The sequence below is a fragment of the Cricetulus griseus genome, chromosome 2, assembly GCF_003668045.3.
Source record: "Cricetulus griseus strain 17A/GY chromosome 2, alternate assembly CriGri-PICRH-1.0, whole genome shotgun sequence".
Taxonomy (NCBI): domain Eukaryota; kingdom Metazoa; phylum Chordata; class Mammalia; order Rodentia; family Cricetidae; genus Cricetulus; species Cricetulus griseus.
In genome coordinates this window covers 279840155-279864665 of record NC_048595.1, presented here as the reverse complement: position 1 = coordinate 279864665, position 24511 = coordinate 279840155, and the positions used below count along the sequence as shown (strand labels likewise).

The 24511-nt window shown below is 44.0% G+C and overlaps 1 protein-coding gene across 1 annotated transcript in view; it reads right to left on the bottom strand.

The window, feature by feature from the left end:
- Ust (uronyl 2-sulfotransferase) overlaps positions 1-24511 on the bottom strand; it is a 265029-nt gene that overhangs the window by 80642 nt on the left and 159876 nt on the right. Inside the window, exons 4-5 of the mRNA XM_027402046.2 lie at positions 12865-12944; positions 4478-4631 (exon numbers count right to left, since the gene is read on the bottom strand). Coding sequence (XP_027257847.1) covers positions 4478-4631; positions 12865-12944 — 234 coding nt within the window. The remainder of the gene's footprint in view (positions 1-4477; positions 4632-12864; positions 12945-24511) is intronic.

Genomic DNA, 24511 nt, shown 5'->3' with positions numbered 1-24511 from the left:
CTGCTGGTGTGAGTTTATGGAATGCTAGGGATCAATCCTGTGGCTTCATGCATATGAGGCAAGCACTCTGCCAACAGAGATACAGCCCCATCTCAAGCAGATGGTTTTAGTGGTTATGTCTCTGTGCAGATGACATTACAGCAGGTGAGACGACAGGAAATGGTTCTGCCCAGAAAACGCAGCACTTGGCTGGATCCTCTTTTACTTTATATTCAGAAGGTAAAACGTAAGGTCTGAGGGGTGTTTGTCACACTGCAGGACTTGAGAGGCTTGTACTCTTTTCAGTCCCCATCCCACGCTGCCAGTCCCACACCTGTGTAAAGAAGAAGTGACCTCATCACCTCCACAAGGCACACAGAGTCCCTTTCCATCTTTTTCCAAGCCACCCACTACAGCAAGGCACCACCCCTCTTTGGCCCATCAGCTAGAAGCCTTCTCAGCTGTATGCTAAGAAGCTCCACCGGACTCTGGGCCAAGAGCACACTGAGATTTTTGGCAACTGGATAAAGTGAGAGGCTTCAGGGCACTGAGCTCTGTAATAGCGTCCCGATTCAGGCCAGCACTGAGTCTGTGGGTATGTGACATTCAGGGAGTGTCCTGGTGCACAGTCTCCCGGGGGCGACCTGCTTAGTTCAGCCGAGGTGGCACCCTTTTGGTTTTGCTGAGGAGACACTGAGAGCAAACAATACCCTTTTTTGATTCACACAACTGACAATCCAGGCTTGCCAAATTGAAGACGGGTCTGACTGGGACAATTTTATGTCATGGGACTATGGAGATGGAAAAAAAAAAAAGCTTCAGCTATTAAAAAAGAAAAGGCAATAGACCATCTTCTAAATAAACAAACTATTTTCTGAAGAAGAAAACAGCCTTGACCAGGGTCAAGCCAGGGCAGATGGGATCACCCAGGCTCTCCTCTCACCCCCTCCCTGTGACCCCCAGGTTTCCCTCTGCCACACTGGGGAACCTTGCTAAGATACAATATTGTGAGCTCAGCTGCAACAATCATGTCCAGGGCACAGTGTTCATTTCTGGAAAAGGGGGCGCTGTCAAGTCACTGAGATAGAATTCCATCAGGGTTTGTCCCTAGAACTCCTCAAGTCAGAATCCAGCCAGGCATTTACCAGGGCAACTTTCAACACCGGGGGCTTTAAAAAATCATCCAGGGCTGGGGAGGCAGCTTGGTGATAGAGCACTTGCCTTGCACGTGTGAAGCTCTGGATTCTATTCTCAGCACTGAAAACAACAAAAGGTGAGAGAAAACCCACTACACCGTGCTCTCGGTTTGCAATTTCTCCTTCAAGACTGTAAAGTGTTACTTGGACAAACTTACAAAGATTGTGACACATGGAGTGCTCTACAGCAGTGGTTCTCAACCTGTGGGTCGTGACCCCTTTAGGGGTCAAAAGACCCTTTCATAGGGGTTATATGTAAGATAACCCGCATATCAGATACTTACATTATGATTCATAACCATAGCAAAATTACAGTTATGAAGTCGCAATGAAGTAATTTTATGATTGGTGGTGGGGGAAGGTTCAGCACAACATGGAGAACTGTATTAAAAGGTCGAAGCTTTAGGAAGGTTGAGAACCACTGTCCTACGGGATGGCACTAAAGTTCTACAGCGTAGAAGAATCCAGGTGATTTCCCTTCAACTCCCATATAGTGTTTGAAAGACAGAACTTAGAAGATTCATGTCCACCCATGGGGATCCCCAAACAACTCAGGTTGATGCTAGAATAGAGTTGTTCTCCAAAGATTGACAGGGGGACCCGGTTGCAGAGGACAATATCCACACAGCTCACTGAACACAGAGAGATTGGGCTGGTGCCCGACCTTCTAGTCTCTTTGGTGTGCAAAGGTACTCTGCAGGCTATGGAAAGAGAAACCCAGAAGCCAACCCAGTATCCACAAAACTTTTGACCTAAAATCCATCCTGCCTGCAAAATGGTACAGGGGCAATGGTAGTGCAGAACTTGTTTAAGTGGCCAATCAACGTCTGAGTTTAACTTGAGGTCCACTTCATGAGATGGAGCCCATGACCTACACTGCCTGGATGGCGGGGAACTGGGGAGACTGGGTAGCTCAGAGACCTAGGGTAGAACCAAACACAACCGGGAAACAAATCAACAAAACAATTCCTAATAGATTGGTGCCTTGTTGAGTCATCTTCAGAGAGGCTTCCTCCAGCAGCAGATGGGAGTGGGTACAGAGACCTATAGTCAGGCGCTATGCAGAGACATTCTAAATTGGAGGTCTTTATTGGGTCCCTCCCCTCAGAGCTTGGGGAAACTCTATGGAAGAGAAGGAGGAAAGGGAGTTAGAGGGGATGGAAGACACCAGGAATACATGACCCACTGAATTGACTAAGTAGGCTCCTGTGGCCTCACAGACTGAAGTGGAATGCCTACATGGGTGTTTGTACCAGGTCCTCTGCACATATGTTACGGCTTTTAGTTTTTGTTTGTGTGTGTGTGTGTGGAACTAGCAATTGTCTGACTGGATGTGTCTTCTTGTGATTCTTTTGCTTGCTGTTGGGATTCTTTTCCTCCTATTGGGTTGTCCAGCCTTGATATGATATGTATGAAGGGATTTGTTCATCTTATGGTGTCTCGTTTTGTCATGTTCAGTTGTTGTCTGTTGGAGGTCTGCTCCTTTCTGAAGCAAAACAGAGGGAGAGTGGATCTGGGAGAGAGGAGAGGTTGGGGGCAGAGCTGGGAGAAGTGGAGGGAGGGGAAACTGTTGAGATATACTGTAGAGAGAAGAATCTATTTTCAATAGAAAACAAACAAGATTCACTGCCACATCTTTGGCTTCTCAGCATTTTCTTAGTATTAAGACTAAGTCAGATCTTTGAAATATATTTTTAATTAAGTAGAATGTACCCTTTAAAAAGAACATAAGCCTATTGTAAGAGTCAATACAAATAACAAAGATAATTAGAAAACATTATTCCTATGGGAAGGGAGACTGTATTTTGAGTGTGTACATCATGTCACTGAATCAATTATATATCAGTAGCCATACTCCTAACTGGTAATGTAAAGACAAAGATTAGGGCATTTGACACCATAAACTAAAACAACAACAACAAAAAATTAAAAAATAGTGTAAGCTTCAGGTAAATGAAGAAACATTGAAATGCTTACAAGTTTTTAAAAATTGCACATTGCATAGACAATAGCCTGAAACTCACTTTATTCAGTGTCTACAGTGCACATACATTTTTGATGAACATGCCATGTCAGGTCGGGGTATAGTATGTTGATGGTCAGAGTGATTTGAGGGCACTTGAGATTTTCATATAAGGATGTTCAGCCTGCACTCATGGGGAGTGGCAGCTTTGAGACTGGTCTGAGCTCACCTACCACCTGGATGGACATGACTGAATGAGATGTTTAGCCTTTCCTTTGTATCTCTTGTACAGATCTTAAGACATGAAAGTGATACCATGGTGACCTCCAAAAAAAAAAAAAGCCTCAGCACCAAACATACTGAGTTTTTTAAGAATCAAAGGGGGTGTGGGTATTGTGATGACTCTAATGACTAACTTCTCTTGGTGACAAGGCTGGTGATGAGGACCAGTAGTAGACACAGGTGCCATGTATACTCCACTTCAGCACTGGGAAAATATCTGCATTAAGACCCCAGCACTTCCAGCCCTGCCCACGGCAAACAACACACGATAACCTGGGAAACTCACCAGGCTCTCACACATAGAGGTCATGATCTCTGCCTCATAAGCATGGGGCTCATAGCTCCTCAGTAAGCTTTTGTCACTATGTCACCAAGAGATGAGAAACGTGCCCTTTGTTCTGGTGCATCGAAGGCTGGAGTACAGAGTGGCACAGAGCCCCGCCTCCCATTTTTGTGAGTAGTTCCTGTGCTGTTTTTTTTTTTTTTTTCTTCAAAGCAACTAGAGGCCAACAATAGTATCCTCTATGGAGATTCAGAAAAGTCAAGTGCAGCACTGCCAACAGTCACTGTCAGCACAGGGTGGGTGGGGGAGCAGGACTTTGATTCAGTGACATGATGTACACACTCAAAATCTGAGAGCCAGAAGGCAATCAGCTGGCCATCAGACCAGCAACTGAGAGGTGCACCCTTAGGGAAAAGGTCCTTGTAGGTCCTTTAAGAATCTTCAGATCCTCATGTGAAAATCCACTCCCTCAAGAGGTTGCCATGGGAACTGAATAGGACAAAGAATGAGAACACATTTTGTGAACCTCCAAGAGAGATTCCCCAAACACATCTGTTCTTAACGATGGGAGTGGCAGGTCAGGACTCCCAAGGAATGTCCTAAAACTCAGCAATAAAGACAAACTGAGCAAAGCAAATCTGGAATCATTTGAGGTGCTCTGGGTTATCTGGAACAAGTTCTCACCCACAAAGGTTTTCACTGTGTGGAACTCCCAACCTGGACTCCCCACTCCAAGGCAGCCGAGAGCCACCTTGGCCACACAACAGAACTTACCAGGTAGCGCTCCTCCTGCCTCATGCTAGGGGTGCGGATCATGTGATTCTGTTCCCCTCTCCAGTCTCCAAAGCGACGGAAAAAATAGTTAGATAGAAACCTACTGACGGGGTCTCTAATGATGTTGATGTAGACAGGCTGGTCTCCTCCAAACCTAACACACAGGACACACAAACAGGGAGCTTGTTACAACTCATCCTTTCTGCAAGAAAATAACGCCTGCTGGGATAAATTTTCTCTCTGGGTTAACTTAATCCAGCCATTACCCATCTTGCTAAGGTGCCTCTCACCGCTAATAGACAGCTGAACATCAATAGGCATTTTGTTACCATGCAGGAAACAGAAACATATGATCCAGGTGCCCATTAAGACACTGTGAGGCCAGTTACTTACCGCCTCCTCTTCTGAGACAGGGTCTCTCACTGAGCCTAGACTGACTGGCCAGCCAGCTTTAGTGAATCACCCTTCCTGTCTCTGCCTTCCTAGACCATGTCATGTCGCACCCGGCTTCTTACATAGGTGCTAGGGAACTCAACTTGGGTTCTCATGTTTGTCTGGCAAGTACTTTACCAACTGAACCATCTCCTCACCTCTGGGCTACGGGTGAGCACTTTTGAGGGGGTTCTGCAACAAACAGCAGCCCTATTCTACCTGATTCTCAACCTTAATGGTTTTGAGGAGCACCTGCTCCTCCACACATTGCAGATTCACAGGGGAATATTTATGTTTCTTTCATAGGTTAAAGCAGATAGATTCTTTCACATTTCGGGCTCCCTTTGAGAAACTTTTTCCTAAAAGTACCAACTCTATAGTAAGGCCCCGAGGCCCAATCATGCTAGTTTACATGATCCAAGTGAAGTAAAGTGAAACCAGTTTAGCACAACACTGTCCCCGTCATGTTAAGGTGCAAATATCTAGTTTGTTCCGTAGGTACAGCTTGTTAAGGACTCGATTTTCTATTCCCAGTGGCTTGTACATAACCTATTGGCTTATAGGTGGCCCCCAGTGATTGTTTCAATCCATTGCTTGATTCTGATTGCCTTGATGGTGAGACAGGTCTGCTATAATATTGTAGTTTCCATCATCTCAGCCAGGTGTTCTAAGGTAAGTGGACTGGAAACAGTCACTGTCACTGAATAGCCACTATTCACCATGTTCTTAGTACTTGACAAGGCAAACTCAGGGAAAATCTTTGATCTTCCATGGACTAAACACTAGAGTTATCCCCATTATACCTTGGAAAACTGAGGCAGAAAGATGATAAATAATTTGTGGCTATGCCAGGAGCTGAACAGAAGTTGCCTGGATCCAGAATCTTCACTTTTAACCATAGAAAGTTCCAGAGTTAAGAAATCAAATGATGCAACGACATAAGAAAGAAGTACAAATCAAGATAATTATCCTCAAGTGATTGAATTATTCCCCAGCATTGGGGATGCTGAAACAGGAGACTTATCAGTTTAAGGACAGCCTAAGCTACCAATGAGACTCTATCTAAAAACAACTCAAGTATCTATCTATCGGGCATGTCCAACATTTGACACTGTGATAGATGTTGTCATCTCCAAACCTATGCTCTGGTACTATGCAACTGAGTTATAAACAAAGACCTGTGTTTCCCGATGTGTTAATGGTTTTCAGGTTTTGTGTTGGGCTGCATTCATGGCTATTCCATGGTGGATTTAGGCTTAGGTGCTATAGGGTGGCCATTCTGGATGGCTACTCCAGCTTTAATACTTCCACAAGGATTCCACATCTGCAGTAAGAACCTGTCCAAGTGCAGGACCATCAAGACCAACATCAGGGATCTGAAATTCCCTTCAGGTCTCCTCCTCCTTCTCTGAACTTCTTAAAGGAAGTGACCCCAGAGGGCTTATGGCAGGACCTCAGGCTCTGGGCAGAGACTACTTTCTAGTGACCTTAGGAAAGAACCTACAACCCTGTGATGAGGTTCCAGTGACCTCAGAGAGAACCTCAACCCCTAGCTGATGAAAGTGCTGGACGTTCTGCCAAGGTACAGAAAGTACCCAGATAACTCAGCTGGACAGGAGCCAGCTCCCACCTCTCCTGCTAGAGGACTCGGCTCACCATTCAAAACCCAGCCTGAGTCATAACCATAACATTAGTGACTGTTCTGTTGGTTTTTGGAGTCAGGGTCTCATGTAGCTCAGGCTGACCTCAAACTAAGACTGCTCTGAACTCATAATCCTGTTAGGCCTTCAGGTACACAAGATTTTATATACTATTAGCAACTAATCTCAGTGGACTCTGTCCCTGAATTCTGCCTTTCCTGTTGTGTTGGCATATCTGTCTCTCAAAACAGACTGTGAGCCTCCTGTGGCCAGGGAGTATATCATCTAGTAGTGCAGAGCACACAGTAGGCACTCAACAGAGGGTGACTACATACAGATATGAATGCCTTCATGCATGCTTCCTGATTGCTCAGCTTCTGTCAGTATAAGGATTGTACTGCTGGAGCAAAGTAGATATAGCGAGCCACCAATACGTTTTTTATGAATTAATTCATACACAGTTGAGCCCAACACACTTGCATTTTTAAAGATATTCAATCAAAAGACATTAAAGACTGGGGACATGGCTCAGTCAGTAAAGCACTTGCTTTCCAAGAGGAACTGAATTTGACTGCCATGTAGAAAGTTGTGCATGGAGGCATGTGCTCGTAACTCCGGCAATGATGAAATGAGAGGCAGGGAAAGGAGGACCCTGGAACTCACTGGACAGCTAGCTTAGCCCATTTTTTTTGAAGTTCCAGGCCAGAGAGACCCTGTCTCAAACAAAAGGCACCTGAGAAATGATACTCAAGGTCATCATCATCATCATCAGCAGCAGCAGCAGCAGCAGCATCTCTCTCTCTGTCTCTCTGTCTCTCTCTGTCTCTCTGTCTCTCTGTCTCTCTGTCTCTCTCTCTCTCTCTCTCTCTCTCTCTCTCTCTCTCACACACACACACACACACACACTAACACTAACACAAAGGTACACGTGCATGCTCAAACAAGAAAAGTTTAAAAGAAGACAAAGGAAGGACTCTCCAATAGTGAATTTCAGGGCCCAGGACACAAACATGCTATTCTGGATTCCCCAGTACTCTCATATAGGAAGACGTGTTGCAACTAAGTGAGGTTAGCCCTGCTAAAATGAATCTTGTCCATTCTTAGATGTAAGCAAGATGACATCTTTGCTGAAGGACAGATGGATACTATAGTTGTAGGTGTTAGGAAACGTATCACCAGCTAACCTGTATAAACACAAACCCTGGATTTATCATTCTCAACAAATTGGGTTAATAATGATGATAAACAGATACTACAGTAATAATTCCAGGGAACAAGAAGATGAAAAATGCACAGCGAACTTACAGACCTCAATGCTACAACTACCTTTGTGCAAGGAACAATCACCAATGCTGACCAGCAGAACGTCTCAACCAGTAAACCAATACACAGCACCTCACAAGGCATGAAGACACAGACATGAAGACATCAAGACTGGTTATGCATACCAGTTGACTTTGCTCTCTGGCTTGCACTGGGCAGATGGGGGGGGGGAAGACATGGAACCAACACTTGCTGTGGGAAGCTGATGAAAATGGCCTGAAGGAAAGAAAAGGAGTAGTTGGGCCAATGACATCAGGGTTCCCATTAACAGAGGAAGATGAATTGATGAGGGAAAAAAAGCACACACACACACACACACAAAACCTATGAGGGAAAACAAACTATAGTTACACTTGATGGGCTACCATAATGGCTGCACTTAGGGCCACAGAGACCTGCCCCCTAAAGTACAAAGCTGAGGAAGACCATTACCCAAGGAAGAGAAATCCAGCAGTTCTAAATAGGGAGAGCCCACAGTAAAGATCCCACCTTGAACTCTACTCCTAGCTGTGTAAGTATGTGGAGCGAGTGTTAAACACCCTGCATCCATTTTTTATTTTTGTTTTTCGAGGGTGAAGCTTCTGGGTCATTATTAAAGGGGGCAGAATCAAAAGGGATCCCACTGCTGGTGAGAATAAGAGCAAAGTCAACATCTAGAAAAGAGATGGAAACTAAAGTGAGTCGTGGAAGCGCTGTGATCTGCCTTGCTCCATTTAAAAGGATGCCTTCAAAGGACAGCTGCTTTCCAGCTCTGTTCCCATAGCAATCAGTCTGCACTGGAGGACGTGTCAAATGCCTCAGCTGGCACCACAGCAGCCTCCCTGGAGGCTGAGTCCCTTTGTTCCTTCATTCTCTTTCTAGCTTTATTTCTTTCAAAAGTCAGTGTTGGCACTGGAGCTACCATGTGAACTGCAGAAACAGAAATAGGAACAACAATTGGAGGCATCAAGAAGAACCCTGGGTAAGAAAGGTGAGGGGGGCCAGGCTGTGGTGGTGCACACCTTCCGTCCCATCACTTGGGAGGTGGAGGCAGGTGGATCTCTGTGTGTTCAAGGCCAGCATGGTCTACAGAACTATTTGCAGGACAGCCTGGGTTACCCCCAAGAAACTCTGTCTCAAAAAACCAAAAAGAAAAAAAAAACAGGAAAGATTAAAGGAAAAAAGTTTGACATTTTTAGCATGAGAGCCCCTTTGGTTTTCTGGACCGCATCAATGGCCTTAAGTTTTAATGTATTTTAGAGACTTGCCACAGTGAGGAGAAGATAACTGAGGACTGAGAGAAACTCCAGATTGGAACAAAACATTATCCTCTGACTTCCACAAAGGCTTAGAAGACAAATAACAAAGTGTGGGGGGTGTTGGGAGAAATAAGCTGAACTGAGTGTGTCACCATCATTCCAGAGTGTGGATCTAAGACACACTCCAGAGCGGCTACAGATGTTGAAGAGTTGAGATTTAAAAATACCCACACACGTGCACACACACACACACACCCTAAAGTTACTTCAACAACCAATGAAAGACACACGAAGCTCCAACACATAAACATGAAAGGCCAGGCTTCAACATCCCAACCCAGAGCAGCATCTTCCAGGCCAAGATGGTTTGGACTCAGTTCTCATGTCATCCAGAGGAATAAACATTTGTCTGGCCCGAATTTCCAAGGGGTTCAAAACAGGTATCAAAGAACACCCTAGGAAAAACCCTCCAAACCCAGACCAAGCCTGAGCTCTCTGCTGAGCTGGCAGGGCTATGGCAGGAAGCCATCTCCACAGCAACTGCAGAAACACCTGATTGGTGGAATGAACAGAACTGCAAATGGCCAAAGGGTTCCTTTGGACTCAGAGGAAAACGAACAAAGAGCAAGGAGTTGAGGCGATGGATACATGAAGTTAGTTAAGGCGTGAACAGCCAAAAGCTCTCGGGACAGCATTCTACACCGCTGTTCTTGCCTACATGTCAGATAAGAAAGCAAAGAAAGACAAAAGGGGAAAACAAAACAAAACAAAACAAAAACTTTCTATAATTCAGGTCCTTCAAGACATCACAACATGTATTTGAGAAAAAGGAGACGGGAGTGGGGGCAAGGTCCAGCCTGATTTTGATAGTCTGTTCAGCAGCGAGGATATTGCTACAAGTTAATGATGCATAAAAGTTTAGAAATATCAACAAAGGACAGCACTCTAGTCTGGTCTTCTTGTCTGGTTTCTCCCATGAGCAGCATTCATAGGCACAGATTTCTGGAGAACAGCTCAATAGTATTTATGCTTAGAATTCAAACTAGAGAGCTCAGATCTCAAAGTTAACAATTCTCAACTTAGTTGTTTTTCTTACTCCTTGTGTTTTTTTTAAGGGGGGACTTTCTATGTACAGTCACAGTTTGCTACTCACACTGAAGATTTCCATAAATTAAGATACACCCTTGAAAAAGAAGGGAAGCTGATTCTTAGTCTCCTGATACTATGAGTTTAACCATGTATTCAAACTCATCTTGTCATGGTCCTCAAGTTTAGCAAGTCTAATATCTAAGGCCCTGGTCCTGGGCTACAGGAAGGGAAGAACAGAGGGGATGATGGCTTCCACTGAGGTAGGCCATACACAGCCCTATTTCCTCTTCAGTCAGGTCCCTCCTCTAGTCTATGCTTAGGGCATCCCTCTAGCTCTTATCTGGCTTGCTTTCACTCCTGCTTCTCCTGTACGGGGAATGTCTTTGTCTCTCATTGCTCTAGAGTGAGCTAGTGTCTTGTACCTCAACAGGACCAGGAGGAGCCTGGTGCCCTCCATCTCCCCTAGGGGAAGCCTGGTGAGTTCTCTCCCTGCATCCATCACACTTGACTATACACTTCTGCAGCAGAAGAATAATTCAAGAATTCCAAAGACAGGAGGAACATTCTGAGTTCACTGCTGAAGTCCCAGCTATCATGGTATAGAGAAGTCTGAGGGAGGATGCTTCACCAGTGTGCTCTGAGATGAGCAGAAGGGAGACAGGAGACAGCTTGTCTGTGAGTCTGTCTGCTCCTGCCGGGGGATTACTGTGGACCAAGCAGCTCCAGGACTGCCACATAGATAGATGCATTATAAGTCACCCTGAGTATCTGCAACATCCCTCCCTTAGAGGGCATTTCCTCATGGTCCAACCATCCATATACCAGGTGGGAGGGGGAGGGAGCTGTCCCTGTTTTAGACATGGGGAAACAGATAGCCTTCCCCAAAAGGCCACATGGCTTGCCCTCATCCTGGGCAGTAGGGAGGCAAGCTATAATACTTAGGGGTCCAGACAGCCAGGGCTCCACCATATTCTGCAGATGTGGTATCTTCTAAAAGGCTTTTTTTTTCATCTAGAATTAAAGCAATCAAGATTCCACTCCTGTATTTGATGGTAGAGGCTAAGATAAAATGTAGCCACCACGATGGGTGCTGCTGATCCAATTAAGATACCAGTTTTGGCTTCTCATTATAGTTTTGAACTAGCCTGAGATCATTATTAAAATTTGTTGTACTGCAGTTTGGATGTAAAAATTCTAACCTAGAAAGAAAGAGGAGTTAATGACTGAAGCTTGAAGATGTCAAGGGTGGCACAGAAGGAAGTCAGTAGAAGAGCCAGCACCAGACAAGTTTCTCTCTTTACAAATCATCAAACACAGAGCCCAGAACATCTATCAAATCCCAGTGGCCTCATTATGACTAACGACATGGCTTCTCGAGGGAAGCAGGGTGCACACACCAGCCAACCCAGCAATGAGCCATGTTGAAAAACAGTGAGCGGGGCCAGCACCTGGTCCTGTTACTGTGGGCCATTTTAAGCGTTCTATTTCCTGTCCAATAGAACTCTGGCTTGTCAAGCAGATATGGGGAACTTCAGGACTGGGAAGCTCACTTTGAAATCGAAAGTGGGAACTCCTCTGCTTAATAATGTACCTTTGCTGAATTGCACTCCTACACACTTAAATGGCACAGGACCTTCTGGGCAGCTGGGAAGTCCTTTGAAGGCTAAAACCTGCCCCAAGCCCAGTGGGTCCTCAGGCATCAGGCTGGGCATCAGAGCCTCTTCACAGCCAGCCTCTTGAGGTGCCAGCCCACAGCAGCAATTGGGTCAGCACCAACTGACAGCTGGTACCCACTGCATGTGGATGGAGCAGCCTGGTGAACTCTTTGGACCGTTTGATGAAACTGTTACCCTAAGGTTAAGATGATGCTGTTAGATTGCCGGCAAGGGACTCAGGAGCCCTGGGCTTGCCAGCAGATCTGTCTCTGATCCCAGTGAGCTATTGGCTGACAGGTACCACATAAGTACATGGCAGAGCCAGTAGGCACAACAGTAACCTAAGGGCCACCAGTGTAAGGAACAATGACACTGTAACAGATGTTCAAAGGCCACTGAGAGAAAGGACACGCAGAACTTGAAGTTTCAATTTAATGAAGAGAAGGCCCCAAAATTTGAATTTGAAAAACTACACTCTTATTATAAAAGGGTACAGAAGCTAAAGAAAAAACAAACAGATCAAAAGTATCTCACTATTGTCAAATATGCAAGACTTGGGATGGCTAGTTTAAAAACAACAAAAGTTAGTTGGATGTTGGCATGGGCTCTTTGGAGCAGGAGAAACACCCATTACCCTACTGCTATGTTGTCTCTAGAGTGTCATGCAGGGTCACACTGCAGAAAAATGATGACAAATTCTCATTTTTTTGTCTCTTTGTTTCAATAAAAAAATCAGATTTTCCCCCTGTTAAAGTACTGTGCCATTAGAAGGCTTCTCATCAAAGTTAATTCCATGCTCTTATACTATTTCAGATGGTGTTCTAGGAAAAAATGTTTCAAACTTTGATTTCTCTGTAGCAAAGCTAACTGAATTGACCATGTCCTTGCCTTTTGAGGTCGATGGCTCTGGGTTGTCAATCAGGTGGACAGTTAAGAGGTTGCTTGCTCCTTAGATGGACCATAAAGATTCTGAAGACAGGAAATGACCACAAAGCCGGAGAGCAACTCACCTTGAGAAGTTGAGGAAGTGAACATGTCTCGTGAATAAATAGGGCTGTTCGGCGGTGCTGATATTCTTAATCAGTTCCATCTATTAAAAGAAGCACAGGGTTAGCACGTGCAGGGACTAACTTCCCAAGCCACAGTAAGCTAAAGGTTATCTGGCCTCCTCCTTCCCGCTTATTTCTTCCCAGCTGGGACCAAACAGCTGAACTTGTTGCAAAGTGTGAGCTTGATCATAACATTCTTTCATGAAGAAATAAGATTTCTCTATAGACTGACAGCGCTGTAACCAATTCAGTTGATTATTGCTAGGGAAACTATGCAATTGATTATTTTTTAAGTGTGCACGTGAATGGCGTGTGTGCATTCGAGACAGAGAGAGAGAGAGAGAGAGAGAGAGAGAGAGAGAGAGAGAGAGAGAGAGAGAGAGAAAGAGAGAGAGAGAGAGAGTCCTTACTCTCCACTTTGTTTAAGGAAGAATTTCTTGGTCATTTTTCCTCTGTGTACGCCAATCTGTGTATGGCCTGTGAGTTTTAAGAATTCTGTCTCTGCCTCCCATTTTGCCCCAGGACCCTGGAGATTGACGGGTGATGGTGCTATATGCACAGCTTTTACATAGGGTCTGGACCCTTGAACTCAAGTCCTCACCTGTGGATAGTTAGTACTTCTCCCCATTGAGTCATCTCCTCTGCCCCAGATTAAGTAATTTCCACTGGAGAAATGAACATTTGCAGTACTGAAAATGCAGGGCAGGGAATACTTTTAATTGCCTTGTTTAAAGTCACACCAGGAAAAGGCATTAATCATTTTATTATATTTCTGTGACATTATTGAGATTGCAGAAATATTTCAAGCTAGTGTTGCAGCATTTAGAATGGAAATAAAATAAAGCACACCTTGTTATTCTTCTCTTTGATTATATAGATTTATAAGGAATATATTTCACGGGGAACTCATGGGCCTCTGGAAGTCTTGGAATCTTTTGGTGGGTGGTCATGTGAATTATTTATTTGCAGTTATCAGTAAGGCAAAACGCATTTTATATTCATATTATAAGTTGACTTTTATGGTCTCCTAGGACATGTCACGACACAGAAAATGTCTAGTGAAATGAATTAGAAATTCCAGGCATTCTTAGGCCTCTCTTACATCCTGAATTCTTTCTCCAGAATTTCCAGTTGGCCCCAGAAAAATGGACATGGTTATTTTTTTTAAAAAAAATGCATTTTGAAGACAGCAACTGTGGATGAATGCCAGAGATGCAGTATTTCAGATTCCATGAACTAAAGGAAGTTGAAAACCAGAAACAAAAACGGCCATTCACATGTTAAGCATGGTAGCAATGACAACAGTGAACTGAGACTCTAGACCTTCAGGTGTTCTCAAACATAGCCACTCTTGGGCTATCTTGTTCCCCAGGGTCTAACACAGGGGCTGCCCCCATGTGCAGATCATTTTCCATGTAAAGAATTTAGTATTCTATAAAGGAGCATCAAGCACACACTCCTGTATAGACCCAGACAACCAAACCCGCTAACATAATAATTGGAGAAATTATAAGTTACTTAATAATTAGAGAAATTAATAATCAGAGAAACCAAGTTAAATATAATAGTTAAACGACTCCACTCCTAAACCTGGAATTTTTGTTAGTTGGGAGACTCTGGGGACAGCATGGTGAATAACGGCCTGGTTCTTTGGGCTTGAGTGTAAAGGGAAATTGGATCCTGTTTGTCTCCAGTTTCCCTTCTAAGCACCTCTGCATGCCCTTGCTTCTGGTAGTCAAGCTTCCTACTTGGGCACATTGTTAATTCTGAGTTGTGATGGATTGCCCGTCTATAGGCATAAGCATATGAGCATTGCTAATTTGTCTCAGAGGATGGATGCTTAGAAAAAAAAAGAACTCGTGTGTGTGTGTGTGTGTGTGTGTGTGTTAGATTTTACTTTATTTTATATGCATCGGTGTTTTTCTTAAATGTATGTCTATGTGAAGGTGTCAGATCCCCTGGAACTGGAGTTACAGACTGGTGTGAGCTGCCATGTGGGTGCTGGGAATTGAACCCTTTGGAAGAACAGCCAGTACTCTTAGCTGCTGAGCCATCTCTCCAGCCCCCACCTATGGTTGTATTTAAGATAATGATGATTCATGCTTTTATCTCTAGATTATTTTAATCCAGATAGTTCTCTGTGTACATAAATGTTATATAAGAATGCCCCCGGCAGCATTGAAGAAGCAAACTGGAAGACACTGGCTCTTTCCCCTATTCAATATTAGCACCCCCTCGAAACACATATCAGTGTGTTGCATCTAATGACAGAAGGTAACGGTTAGACTTTTGAGAACAGTGCCATAATAGTCATAAAGCTGTCTGTTTCTCAAGGAAAAATGGTTTAGCATTGACAGTGTAGAACTCTTTCTATACATATCCTTATGCATACTCAAGATGCCTACACCCGTGTTTATTACATTAGTAGAATGAGGGCAGAGAACATTGTTCCCCTACATGTTTTGTCCCTGTTCCCCAAGCAGTAAAATCACTTAGGTCATATGCACAGGATGAACACTCCTTGTTCACAAATGCTAACACGAGACCCATTTCTAGTGACAAGCAATGGCTTCCCGAACTCCTGCTGCCCTATTCCCAATCCTCTCGCTGTCATCAGAAGTCTACCTTTTCTTTTGCTTTGATCATACTTGCAAAGGTACTACCTAAAGTCACCAAAGAGTACACCCCTGCTGTTCCTGGCTCATACAGGGCCACTTCTGGCTTCTTCCTGATTCCACGGCATGTGTCCCCTCACCAGTCATTGACTACTCTCTTGCACAGGAGATAAGCACACAAGCACAGTGGGACTAAAGAATGTCCCAGTGGTGCTGCCAGGCCCATCAGACCCAGAACCACACTCGAGTCTCACCCAGTTTCCCCTCAATCCACCGTGATGCATCCCGGGACCTTCTGGCTCAGGTGACAGTACTCTCTGTATCCCATCAGACCGGACCCCTCCCTATTCCTTTCTTATACCAACATCTATACCAAAGCCTGACCAGGATGAAGCTTAGGAACAAGCTTCCCTCTTCTGGAATATTTGGCTTTTCCCCAGCATTTCAAATCCCCCAGTCCTCCCTCCATTCTTTCCAGCTAAAATCTCTCCCTCTTCCAGCTTTCTGGATCCCACTTTTCTTAACATCCATGATCTCCAACGCAATCTCGGGCGATACACCACTTGGTATATACAAAGAAAAATTATTGGGTCTTCTTTCTCAAGAAGTTCAGAGTGTTGGAGGTGAGCCAGACCAGAGGGAAGGCTAGATCCAACGATCGACCACGGATGGCAGGCACACAGATGACATGCCCAGCCTCTGTGGTGTGGATGGATTCATGCTGAAAGGGGCTCACTGAGGATGTGGTGCGAAGCAAATGTAAGAAACAAACACAAATGGTCCGGGCCTAAGAAGCTGTGAGGATTCTCTGCACCAGCATGTGGATCTCGTCATCAGACTGAACTGTCAATTTGATATAGCCTGGAGCCCTCTGAGAGGAACTGCCTAGGTCATATTTAGCACATGTGTGGAAGAGCACCTTGATTACTAACTGAATTGAAGCAGCACCATCATCCATAGGTGGTCCTGAAGTATATAGGAATGCCAGCCAATCATAAGCCTGTGAGCCTGCTGGTGAGTGACCCAGTGTTGTGATCCTCCAGGTTTGTTTCAAGCGCCTACCCTGACTTTCCTTAATGATGAACCTTGACCTGGACGTGTAAGTCAAATAAGCCTTTCCCTCCCTGAGTTGCTTTTGGTCAAAGCCTTTTACCATAGCATCAGGAAGGATTTTAGAACAACCAGTGTAGGATGAACAAGGAGGTAGGTGACCTGGAGAACGATAGAGCCAGATGATGGAAAGCACAGCAGACCATTGGAGGGATCCCGACACTAACTCTGTGGGGATTTGATGTCAGAAAAGATTTGCTTTAATTTACTTTGTTTCTGAGATAAGGGTAGAAAACGTGAAGAAGAATGAAGATTGGAGTCTGAGGCCAGGAAGCTCCCTGGTAGAGCCCTTGACTAACGGGGATGAAGCTGGAGATCCAGCCCAGCACAGAGGGACTGGATGGGAAGCTGGGCTAGGAATATGGGGGGTGGCATTGGTGGCGGTGGCAGCAGGTGCTGATGAATTAGGTGAAACTCTGGTGTTGGGTTGTGCAAACTGTGTTCTCACATGACCTAAAGCAGATGTTGAAACAAAGGGTCTGGGTACTCCGAGCAGTTAGATGGATGAAGAATTTCAGGGAAGGCTATGAGGAAGGTAGAAGCAAGGAGCTTCGTGGCCACTTGGTGACAGAAAATCAGGAAAAGAAGACCAGATATCATCTCTCCTAAGTCCTCAGCTAGGACAATGAGCACACTGTGGTACCCATCTGTGGCAATGGGGTCCTGGAGGAGGAACAAATTTGCCTGCAGAAAGAGGGGAGAAGGGTCTGCCTTTGATGATCTCTGCCTAGAAAAGGTGTATTTTTTGAACTTCCTCAGCTCTTCAACTTTTTGGGACAACACCCCTTTGGATGATACGCTAGCTGAGACTGCATGCTCATCTTTAACTTAGACTAAGTACAAGGAGGGCTGGGGCTTATTTGTCTCCTTAAGTCACTGCCAGGTGACTACAGTGAGTTTATGTCCCAGGAGTGTTTATGGGACAAACACACTCCTTTAGAAATGCTTGCTTGGTATCAAGGAACCCATTAGTAGCTGAAGACATAATTATCTATCTCCCAGGCAATTCCACAGGATAGACTACCATGTTCATTGTCCTACACAAGGCTCACTGTCAGCATTCCCCTTATCATATCCAAGATGTAACAATGCCAAGCAAAGCCGTTCGTTTTTCTGAGTGTTGGAGCAGGGGTGTGTCACATACCATACCAAGGAGTTCTTTATATACCTGTTATTTAATATGTAAAGAGTTAAGTATTATTATCCATTCTTTGAAATTAAGGGATTGGAGCACACAGGGAATATATATTACTTTATTTTGAAGATTAATTTTATTTTGAATGGCATGTATGTGTGTGGGCTATGCCTCTGAGTGCAGGTGCCGGAGGGCAGAGGCATCAGATGTCCTGGAGCTGTAGTTACATGTATCACATTAGATGTGTGAGCCATCTAACATGGATACTAGGAACTGAACTTGGGTTATCTATGAGAGCAGCTTATACTCCTAATCACTGTGTCATACCTCTGGCCCCAAAGTCCATAGATTTCATAAAGTCACCATGATCCAAAAGGTGACACCAGAATTCAAATCCTACAGTCCTGCTCTTCATCACTGAGTGAAAGTCCACTCACACTTCAGTTAATTATCTATACATGAACTTTTAAAATAGAAACAAGGGATTGGTTGGCACAATAATTCTAAGAGAATGAAGAGGGACTAGAGAAAATAAGCTTTTTGCCTTTCATGGGATATGATTGTTTCAACCTTAGAAGTTGGAAAGGATGACTAAAGGTCTCCAGGTACCTACCTTCTTCTTGGGGTACCGGGAGGCCCCCAGCACAGCCAGTATTTCTACCTTTAGCTCCGGGCTACAATAACCAGCACATCCCTGCAGTGAGGAAGAAGTCCACCAGGGGGAGCAATAACATGAGTGTGGCAAAGAGTCTGGGTCTGAATTAGACATAGAAAATTAATAGGTATAATCCCAAGGAGAAGAGAAACTATTTTCTCCAGGTCATTTGGCTTCTCTCCTTTGTCTTCTATTTCCTCCATGTTTGCATTAGAGAACTCTGCTTCTGTCTAAGGACTTCAAGACAATGTAGAACCCATCCCCATGGACTGATGGAGCTTATCTTCTGCTTTGATTCTAGAGTCAGCTTGGAGCTGTCTCGAGACAATGGACAGTGTCTGTCTATCTTCTTGTAAAGACAGGGAGCCTTGAGAGTTATTCTTAAAGACCTTATCAAAATGTTTCTAGGGTTAGGTTCCTGGAATAGTATGCAGAAAGAGACGAGCAGAGGAGAAACCATCAGTTGGCAGTGTCATTACATACATGCTGTACTCCCAACTACTTGGGAAACTAAGGCAGGAGGGTCATGAGTTCAAGGCCAGCCTGGACTGCATAACAAGGAGGACTTGTTTCAAAACAAGACCAAAAAAATTCATAAAGCAGTTCGAGACAGAGAATTTCCTGGCTTGGAGGATTTTCGGCAATAGGAAAGTCTTTAGTGAACACCCTTCATGCAGTGAAACTTCACTGGAGTGTGTGACATGGCCACCCCGAGGAGTGTTTCCTCAGATACACACATACCAGAGAGCTTCCTTACAAAGCTACTTCTGCACCTCCGCAGGAAGATGTGGGGGCTAAAGAGTGTGAGGACCCTCCCCAGAGGACTCTCCCACCTGGCATAAGAACTGTTCTGAATGGTTCCCCTTAACTGCTGAATACAATTCCAGCTCTTACACTCACCACTCAAAATTAGCCAGGATCTGACCCCAACTTGATTTTATGTATAATAACCCCACATTCCTTTTGATTTTTGTATATCTGTGTCAGTTTTTCTGGTCACACTTATTTCTCCCGAAAGAGCAGGGTGCCAATACCTTCCCAATGAAATTGCTTCCAAGATGAGAAGTCAGTTGCAGGAACAACAGGCATTGTGCATGATGCTCAGTGCCCACATTAGCATCAGATTCTCAGTAAATATCCACTTTAATAAATACACAAACACAGGAAGGATAAGACAATCAAACGGGACCAAGCACTGGGGGAGCCCCAGGGACATCTCTGTGGCCTCGAGGACTTTCCCTGAAGGACCATGGCTTTTATTATTTTTTTTAAGTCTCATTGCTTTATAGTCAGAACTCAAACTTGAATGTTCATTCGAATGAAGACAAAGGGACAGAGAGGTTTGACACAGTACACAGTTATAGCATGCCGAGCCACTCAGTACCAAGAGGTTAATGCCTTCTAAAGCACATGGGCATAGGACTGCCTTCTCTCCCACTCTCTGAGTGGTTTTTAAGGCTTATGTTATTTTGAATAATTGTCGAACAGTCAGAGCTGGTGTGAGGTTTATAATGAAATACCAGTCTTTTCTGCCATGATGGACGGAAGGATGTAGACTAGGCCAGCACTTCCCAAGATAAATTATGTGGGATCTGAAGGATGTTCACAACACACAGAAAAAACCCCTGACCAACTAAGACTGGGAAAGTCTAGGAGACACATGGTGTTTAAAATATAAGTAAATATATGTATGTGTATATGTAGGGATAGATAGATAGATAGATAGACAGACAGACAGACAGACAGACAGACAGACAGACAGATAGATAGTAAAATGCTTGATGTCGTAGTGTGAGGACTAGAATGGTGCAGGTATGACAATCTGCCTGTAATTCCAGGCTTCAAGAAGTGAAGACATGGGATTCCTGGGCAAGTTGGTGAGCTGGGAAACTCTGGGTTTAGTGAGAACCTCCTCCTCAGCAAATGAAGAACGATGGCGGAAGATAGCCAATGTTAAGCTCTGCCCCAACACATGGACCAGCACATGCATATACATGGATACATACATGTGAACACACACACACACACACACACACACACACACACACACACACACACACACACGGTCATCAGCACATGCACCAAGTGTGCCCACACACTGTGAACATGCAAACACACTTGAAAAGCACACATACATGTATGTTAAGATTGTCAATCGTTAAAGTGTGAGTAACCACTGTGAGTCTCCTCAATGTTAAGGCACAGAGGACTCCCCAAATTCTGAGCCGTGTACTTTCCCTTCTCCATCAATGGGATCTTGGAGTCACAAGGAACACATTTTGGAGAAATGCTGACACACGGGCTCTGACAGGGCTTCCTCAGCCTCGAAGCTGCATCATAGAAAAACTGCCTGTGCCACTGAATTTTTTTTTTTTTTTGAAAAGGAATTTTTCTGGACTCCTTCCCGGAATCTATAGCAGAAGGGCACTGAGACTCTAAGCTTCCAAAGGCTCTGCAGGAGATCAACCATTGCATTATGGGAACAGCCTTTGGATTTGGGAGAGCCCAAGTCCAGTGCAGCTGTCAGACTCAGCCAGTTCAGTATAATTATTTTTGGAAGGTGACTAATTATCTCAGTTTCTCACCCAGAAAACAAACAGGGAATGACACTTACTCATTGGTATATTTTTGGTCCCAAATGATTAAATGACATAATCAGGGGAAACAATTTACACATAGGTATTGCTTCCCATTTGTTTTATATACCCTTGGGATCGTCAATAGAAAACTGAATAGTAATGTTATTTGCTTTTGCTAATCTTTGAGGTTCAGAGGCCAATTTTTGCCTTTTTCCAACTAGAATAACTGTGGATTCATTCAACTCCCTGTGAGAGGCCTGTGGCACTCCGACCTTTACTGTACAGAGAGCACAGCACTGAAATCATTTTAGGATGAGCAGAGAGGCTCTGAGGATCCTTGGCCATCACTCCTTGCCTTCATTCATGGTACATAGAACCTCCACTTTGCAAGAGATCATATAAACCACGTCCCTAACTGAAATCTATATCAAGGTTATAGACAAAACAGTATCTTCGTGAGTTTGTGTTATATGAAACTCAAAAGTCCAACAAGGCCAGCAGCAATTGCCAAGCTCTTCTGAGGAGGAGAAATTATTCAAAGTACAGATTTCAAAGGTGTATCTATTTCTACGAGAGCAGATGTAGTGCGGTTTTTATTGGCATCGTAACATTTGGGGTCTTTATGCTCCTTTCTTGCTTAGTAATCCCTTAGGCTAGGAAGTTTTAACCCTACTCTGTGAACGTGAGGATGTGTGTTTGCACATGTGTTTTGCATGTCTGTGCCTAAGTACAACCACCATTTAGGGAAAGAAATGTATTTGTTCATTTAACCCTGGCCCAGGGAAATGCTTTGTGGGTGAGTGAAATGGCACAGACTATGCCAGTCCTATAAATGGATGTAATTTTGAAGTTCATTTGTAAGTCAGTAGCTTGGATCATGGAATACGTTTTCTCATGGAAAAGAAATGTAAAAAGAGTCCTGGCCCAGCACACAAGAAACTGTTTAACCCCTACAGTACCTGGAGCAAAACAATTATTTTCATTATTTAGAGAAAACAATGTTTCCATGGGAACTATTTTCAGAGTTATCCTGACTATAAAAATTTAACTAGTCTCCTAAATCACACTGCCCTTTTCCCTTTAATAAATTACCAAGGAGAGAAGCTATTAATACCACAAATTATTTCCTGAATGTTAAGTTAAAATAATATTTCTTTCTCTGCTGTCATATGTAATTTGAAACATTAGTAAAAGGGATCCATGAAACAAGGACAAGTCTTTTGGAGCATCATGGAGCTGGACCAGTTCTGGCTTTTGTCATTCTGCTTCTTGGCCACTCTCTTGCTTGCCAGAGCCAGGTAAGCTGGCTCCAGGGAAGCAATGGGTACCGTCCTCATCTTTATTTTTTATATCAGGCTTGTTTTTCTTTCCAAGTCTTTACCTTTGCTTTAGTTTTTTTTAAACACTCATCTTATAATTTAATATGAATCTGAAGTAAGTGATAAAATATAGTCTAGGACACACTGACCACAGGAATCAGAACCATAATACGTGGAATATTCTAGAAGTTGTATAAATATATTGCAGAATCACAGTGCTGGAAAGAACCTAAAGATTGTCTCGCATATTCCCTGGCTTCCTGACAAGCCAACCATTCCAGACAGATGAGAGCTTCCCTTTCAGAGGGGAAGGGTGACACCATTGTCTTTAATCTCTTCTAGACCTAACCACCTATTGGCTGCCAGTGTATTTTTGCTATCTTTTTATTTGAGTTATTTCATTCACAGTTACAGCTGTATTTTCATTCCTGATATTTAAAACAGGGAACAAAGTAAGCTTATCTATTCAAAACCTCCACAGTGCATTCCACATTAGAATTTTGTGTTCTTTCCCCTGGGATGTCCGAACATTCTGGTGTCTGATCCTACAGTCCCTGTTCTGGGTTTTCTTGGCTCTCTGCACGCCTTCACCAGTGAGCACCTGGATCTAGAAACTGAGTCTGATAAGACAAATGGGAATTCTGCGTGGTGTGCACACATAGGAACATTTAAGTATAATCTGGTAAGCAGGCCCTAAGACTTGGACACAGAGGAAGGTAAAATTTAATAACCATAATAAAATTATAAGAACATAGGCTATTTATTTATAGTCATTTTCTTCTGGGTAGTAAAAAGACCTTAATCAGTCAAAGTAAGGGAATCAAAGGAATTCCAACACTATTAAACAATTTATGCATAAAACATGGAACACCCCATCTCTTTCTCCTCTCTCTCTCCTCTCTTTCCAGACAGGGTGTCACTGTGTAACTCTGTCTGGCCTGTAGCTCATTACATGGACCAGGATGGCCTTCAGTCCATTGAGATGGCTGACCCAAGCCTCCTTAATGTTGGGATTTGAGGTTTCGTGCCACCAAACCCAGCTTCATAGCTTTAAATGCCGCACACTTTTCTTTTCACTCTGTGTTTAGCATGAACATATGCATGGGTGTTCATATTGTGTGTCCATGTGTATGAACATGCTTATGGAGGCTAAGGGGTTCAATTTTAGTCTTTCTCAGTCACTTACCACCTTATTATTTAAAAAAAATTGTTTGTACATGTATGCACATTTGTGTATGTGAACAGTGGTGTGTGTGTGTGCGCGTGCGCGTGTGCGTGTGAGTGTGTGTGTGTGTGTGTGTGTGTGTGTGTGTGTGTGTGTGTGTGTGTGTGTGTGTGTGTGCATGAGCATGCCATGACACATGTGGAGGTCAGAGGACAACCTCAAGAGTTAGTTTTCACCTGATACCTTATGTTGAGATAGGGTCTCTGCTATCCTCCTTCCTTCCAAGCCAAGCCAGCTGACCCTCCAGCTGTGAATAATTCTCTCATCTCTGCTTCCCATTTTGTCACAGCAGTGCTGTAACGCTTGCTGACCTTTCCAGAGGTTCCAGGGCTCAAACTCGGGTCCTCACACAGAAACAAGTTCTCTTGCCCATTGAGCCATCTCCCCACCCCCACCTCATTTCTTGAGACTTCACTAAACCTAGAGTTCTCTAGATTGTCAGCCCTGGATGCCCAGTGAGCTCTAGGGATCCACCTGTCTCAGCATGCACAGTGAAGGTGGCACAGATCTTTCGTGTGTACTCAGCTTTTTGGGTTTGTGCTGGGGAATTTGAACTCAGGTCTTCATGTTCGGGGACCCACACTTTACACGCTGAGACACTGGCCCAACCTAAACATTTTCTTTTTCTACAGAGAATTTACGACAGGCCCTTAAAATAACCCCTTGAGTTATTTTAAATCAGGAATGACACCCCTCTGTCTACAAGGTTTTGTGTGCCTCCAAGGGGAAGGAGATGCCTGAAGAATGGATGCATGCTGAGATTTCAATATTATGATCTCAACTTGGTGATAAGTACCACTCCTGGGGTAACCTAAGTTTCTAAAGTGACAGAAGCAATTTTGGTTTTTGATGCCAGGTTGTGGCTTGAATGTGTAGTGTTCCCCCTAGTCTCATGTGTTTGAACATTTGGTCCCCAGCTGATGGTGCTGTTTGGGAAGCTGTGGAACCTTTAGGAGGTGGAGTGTCCTGG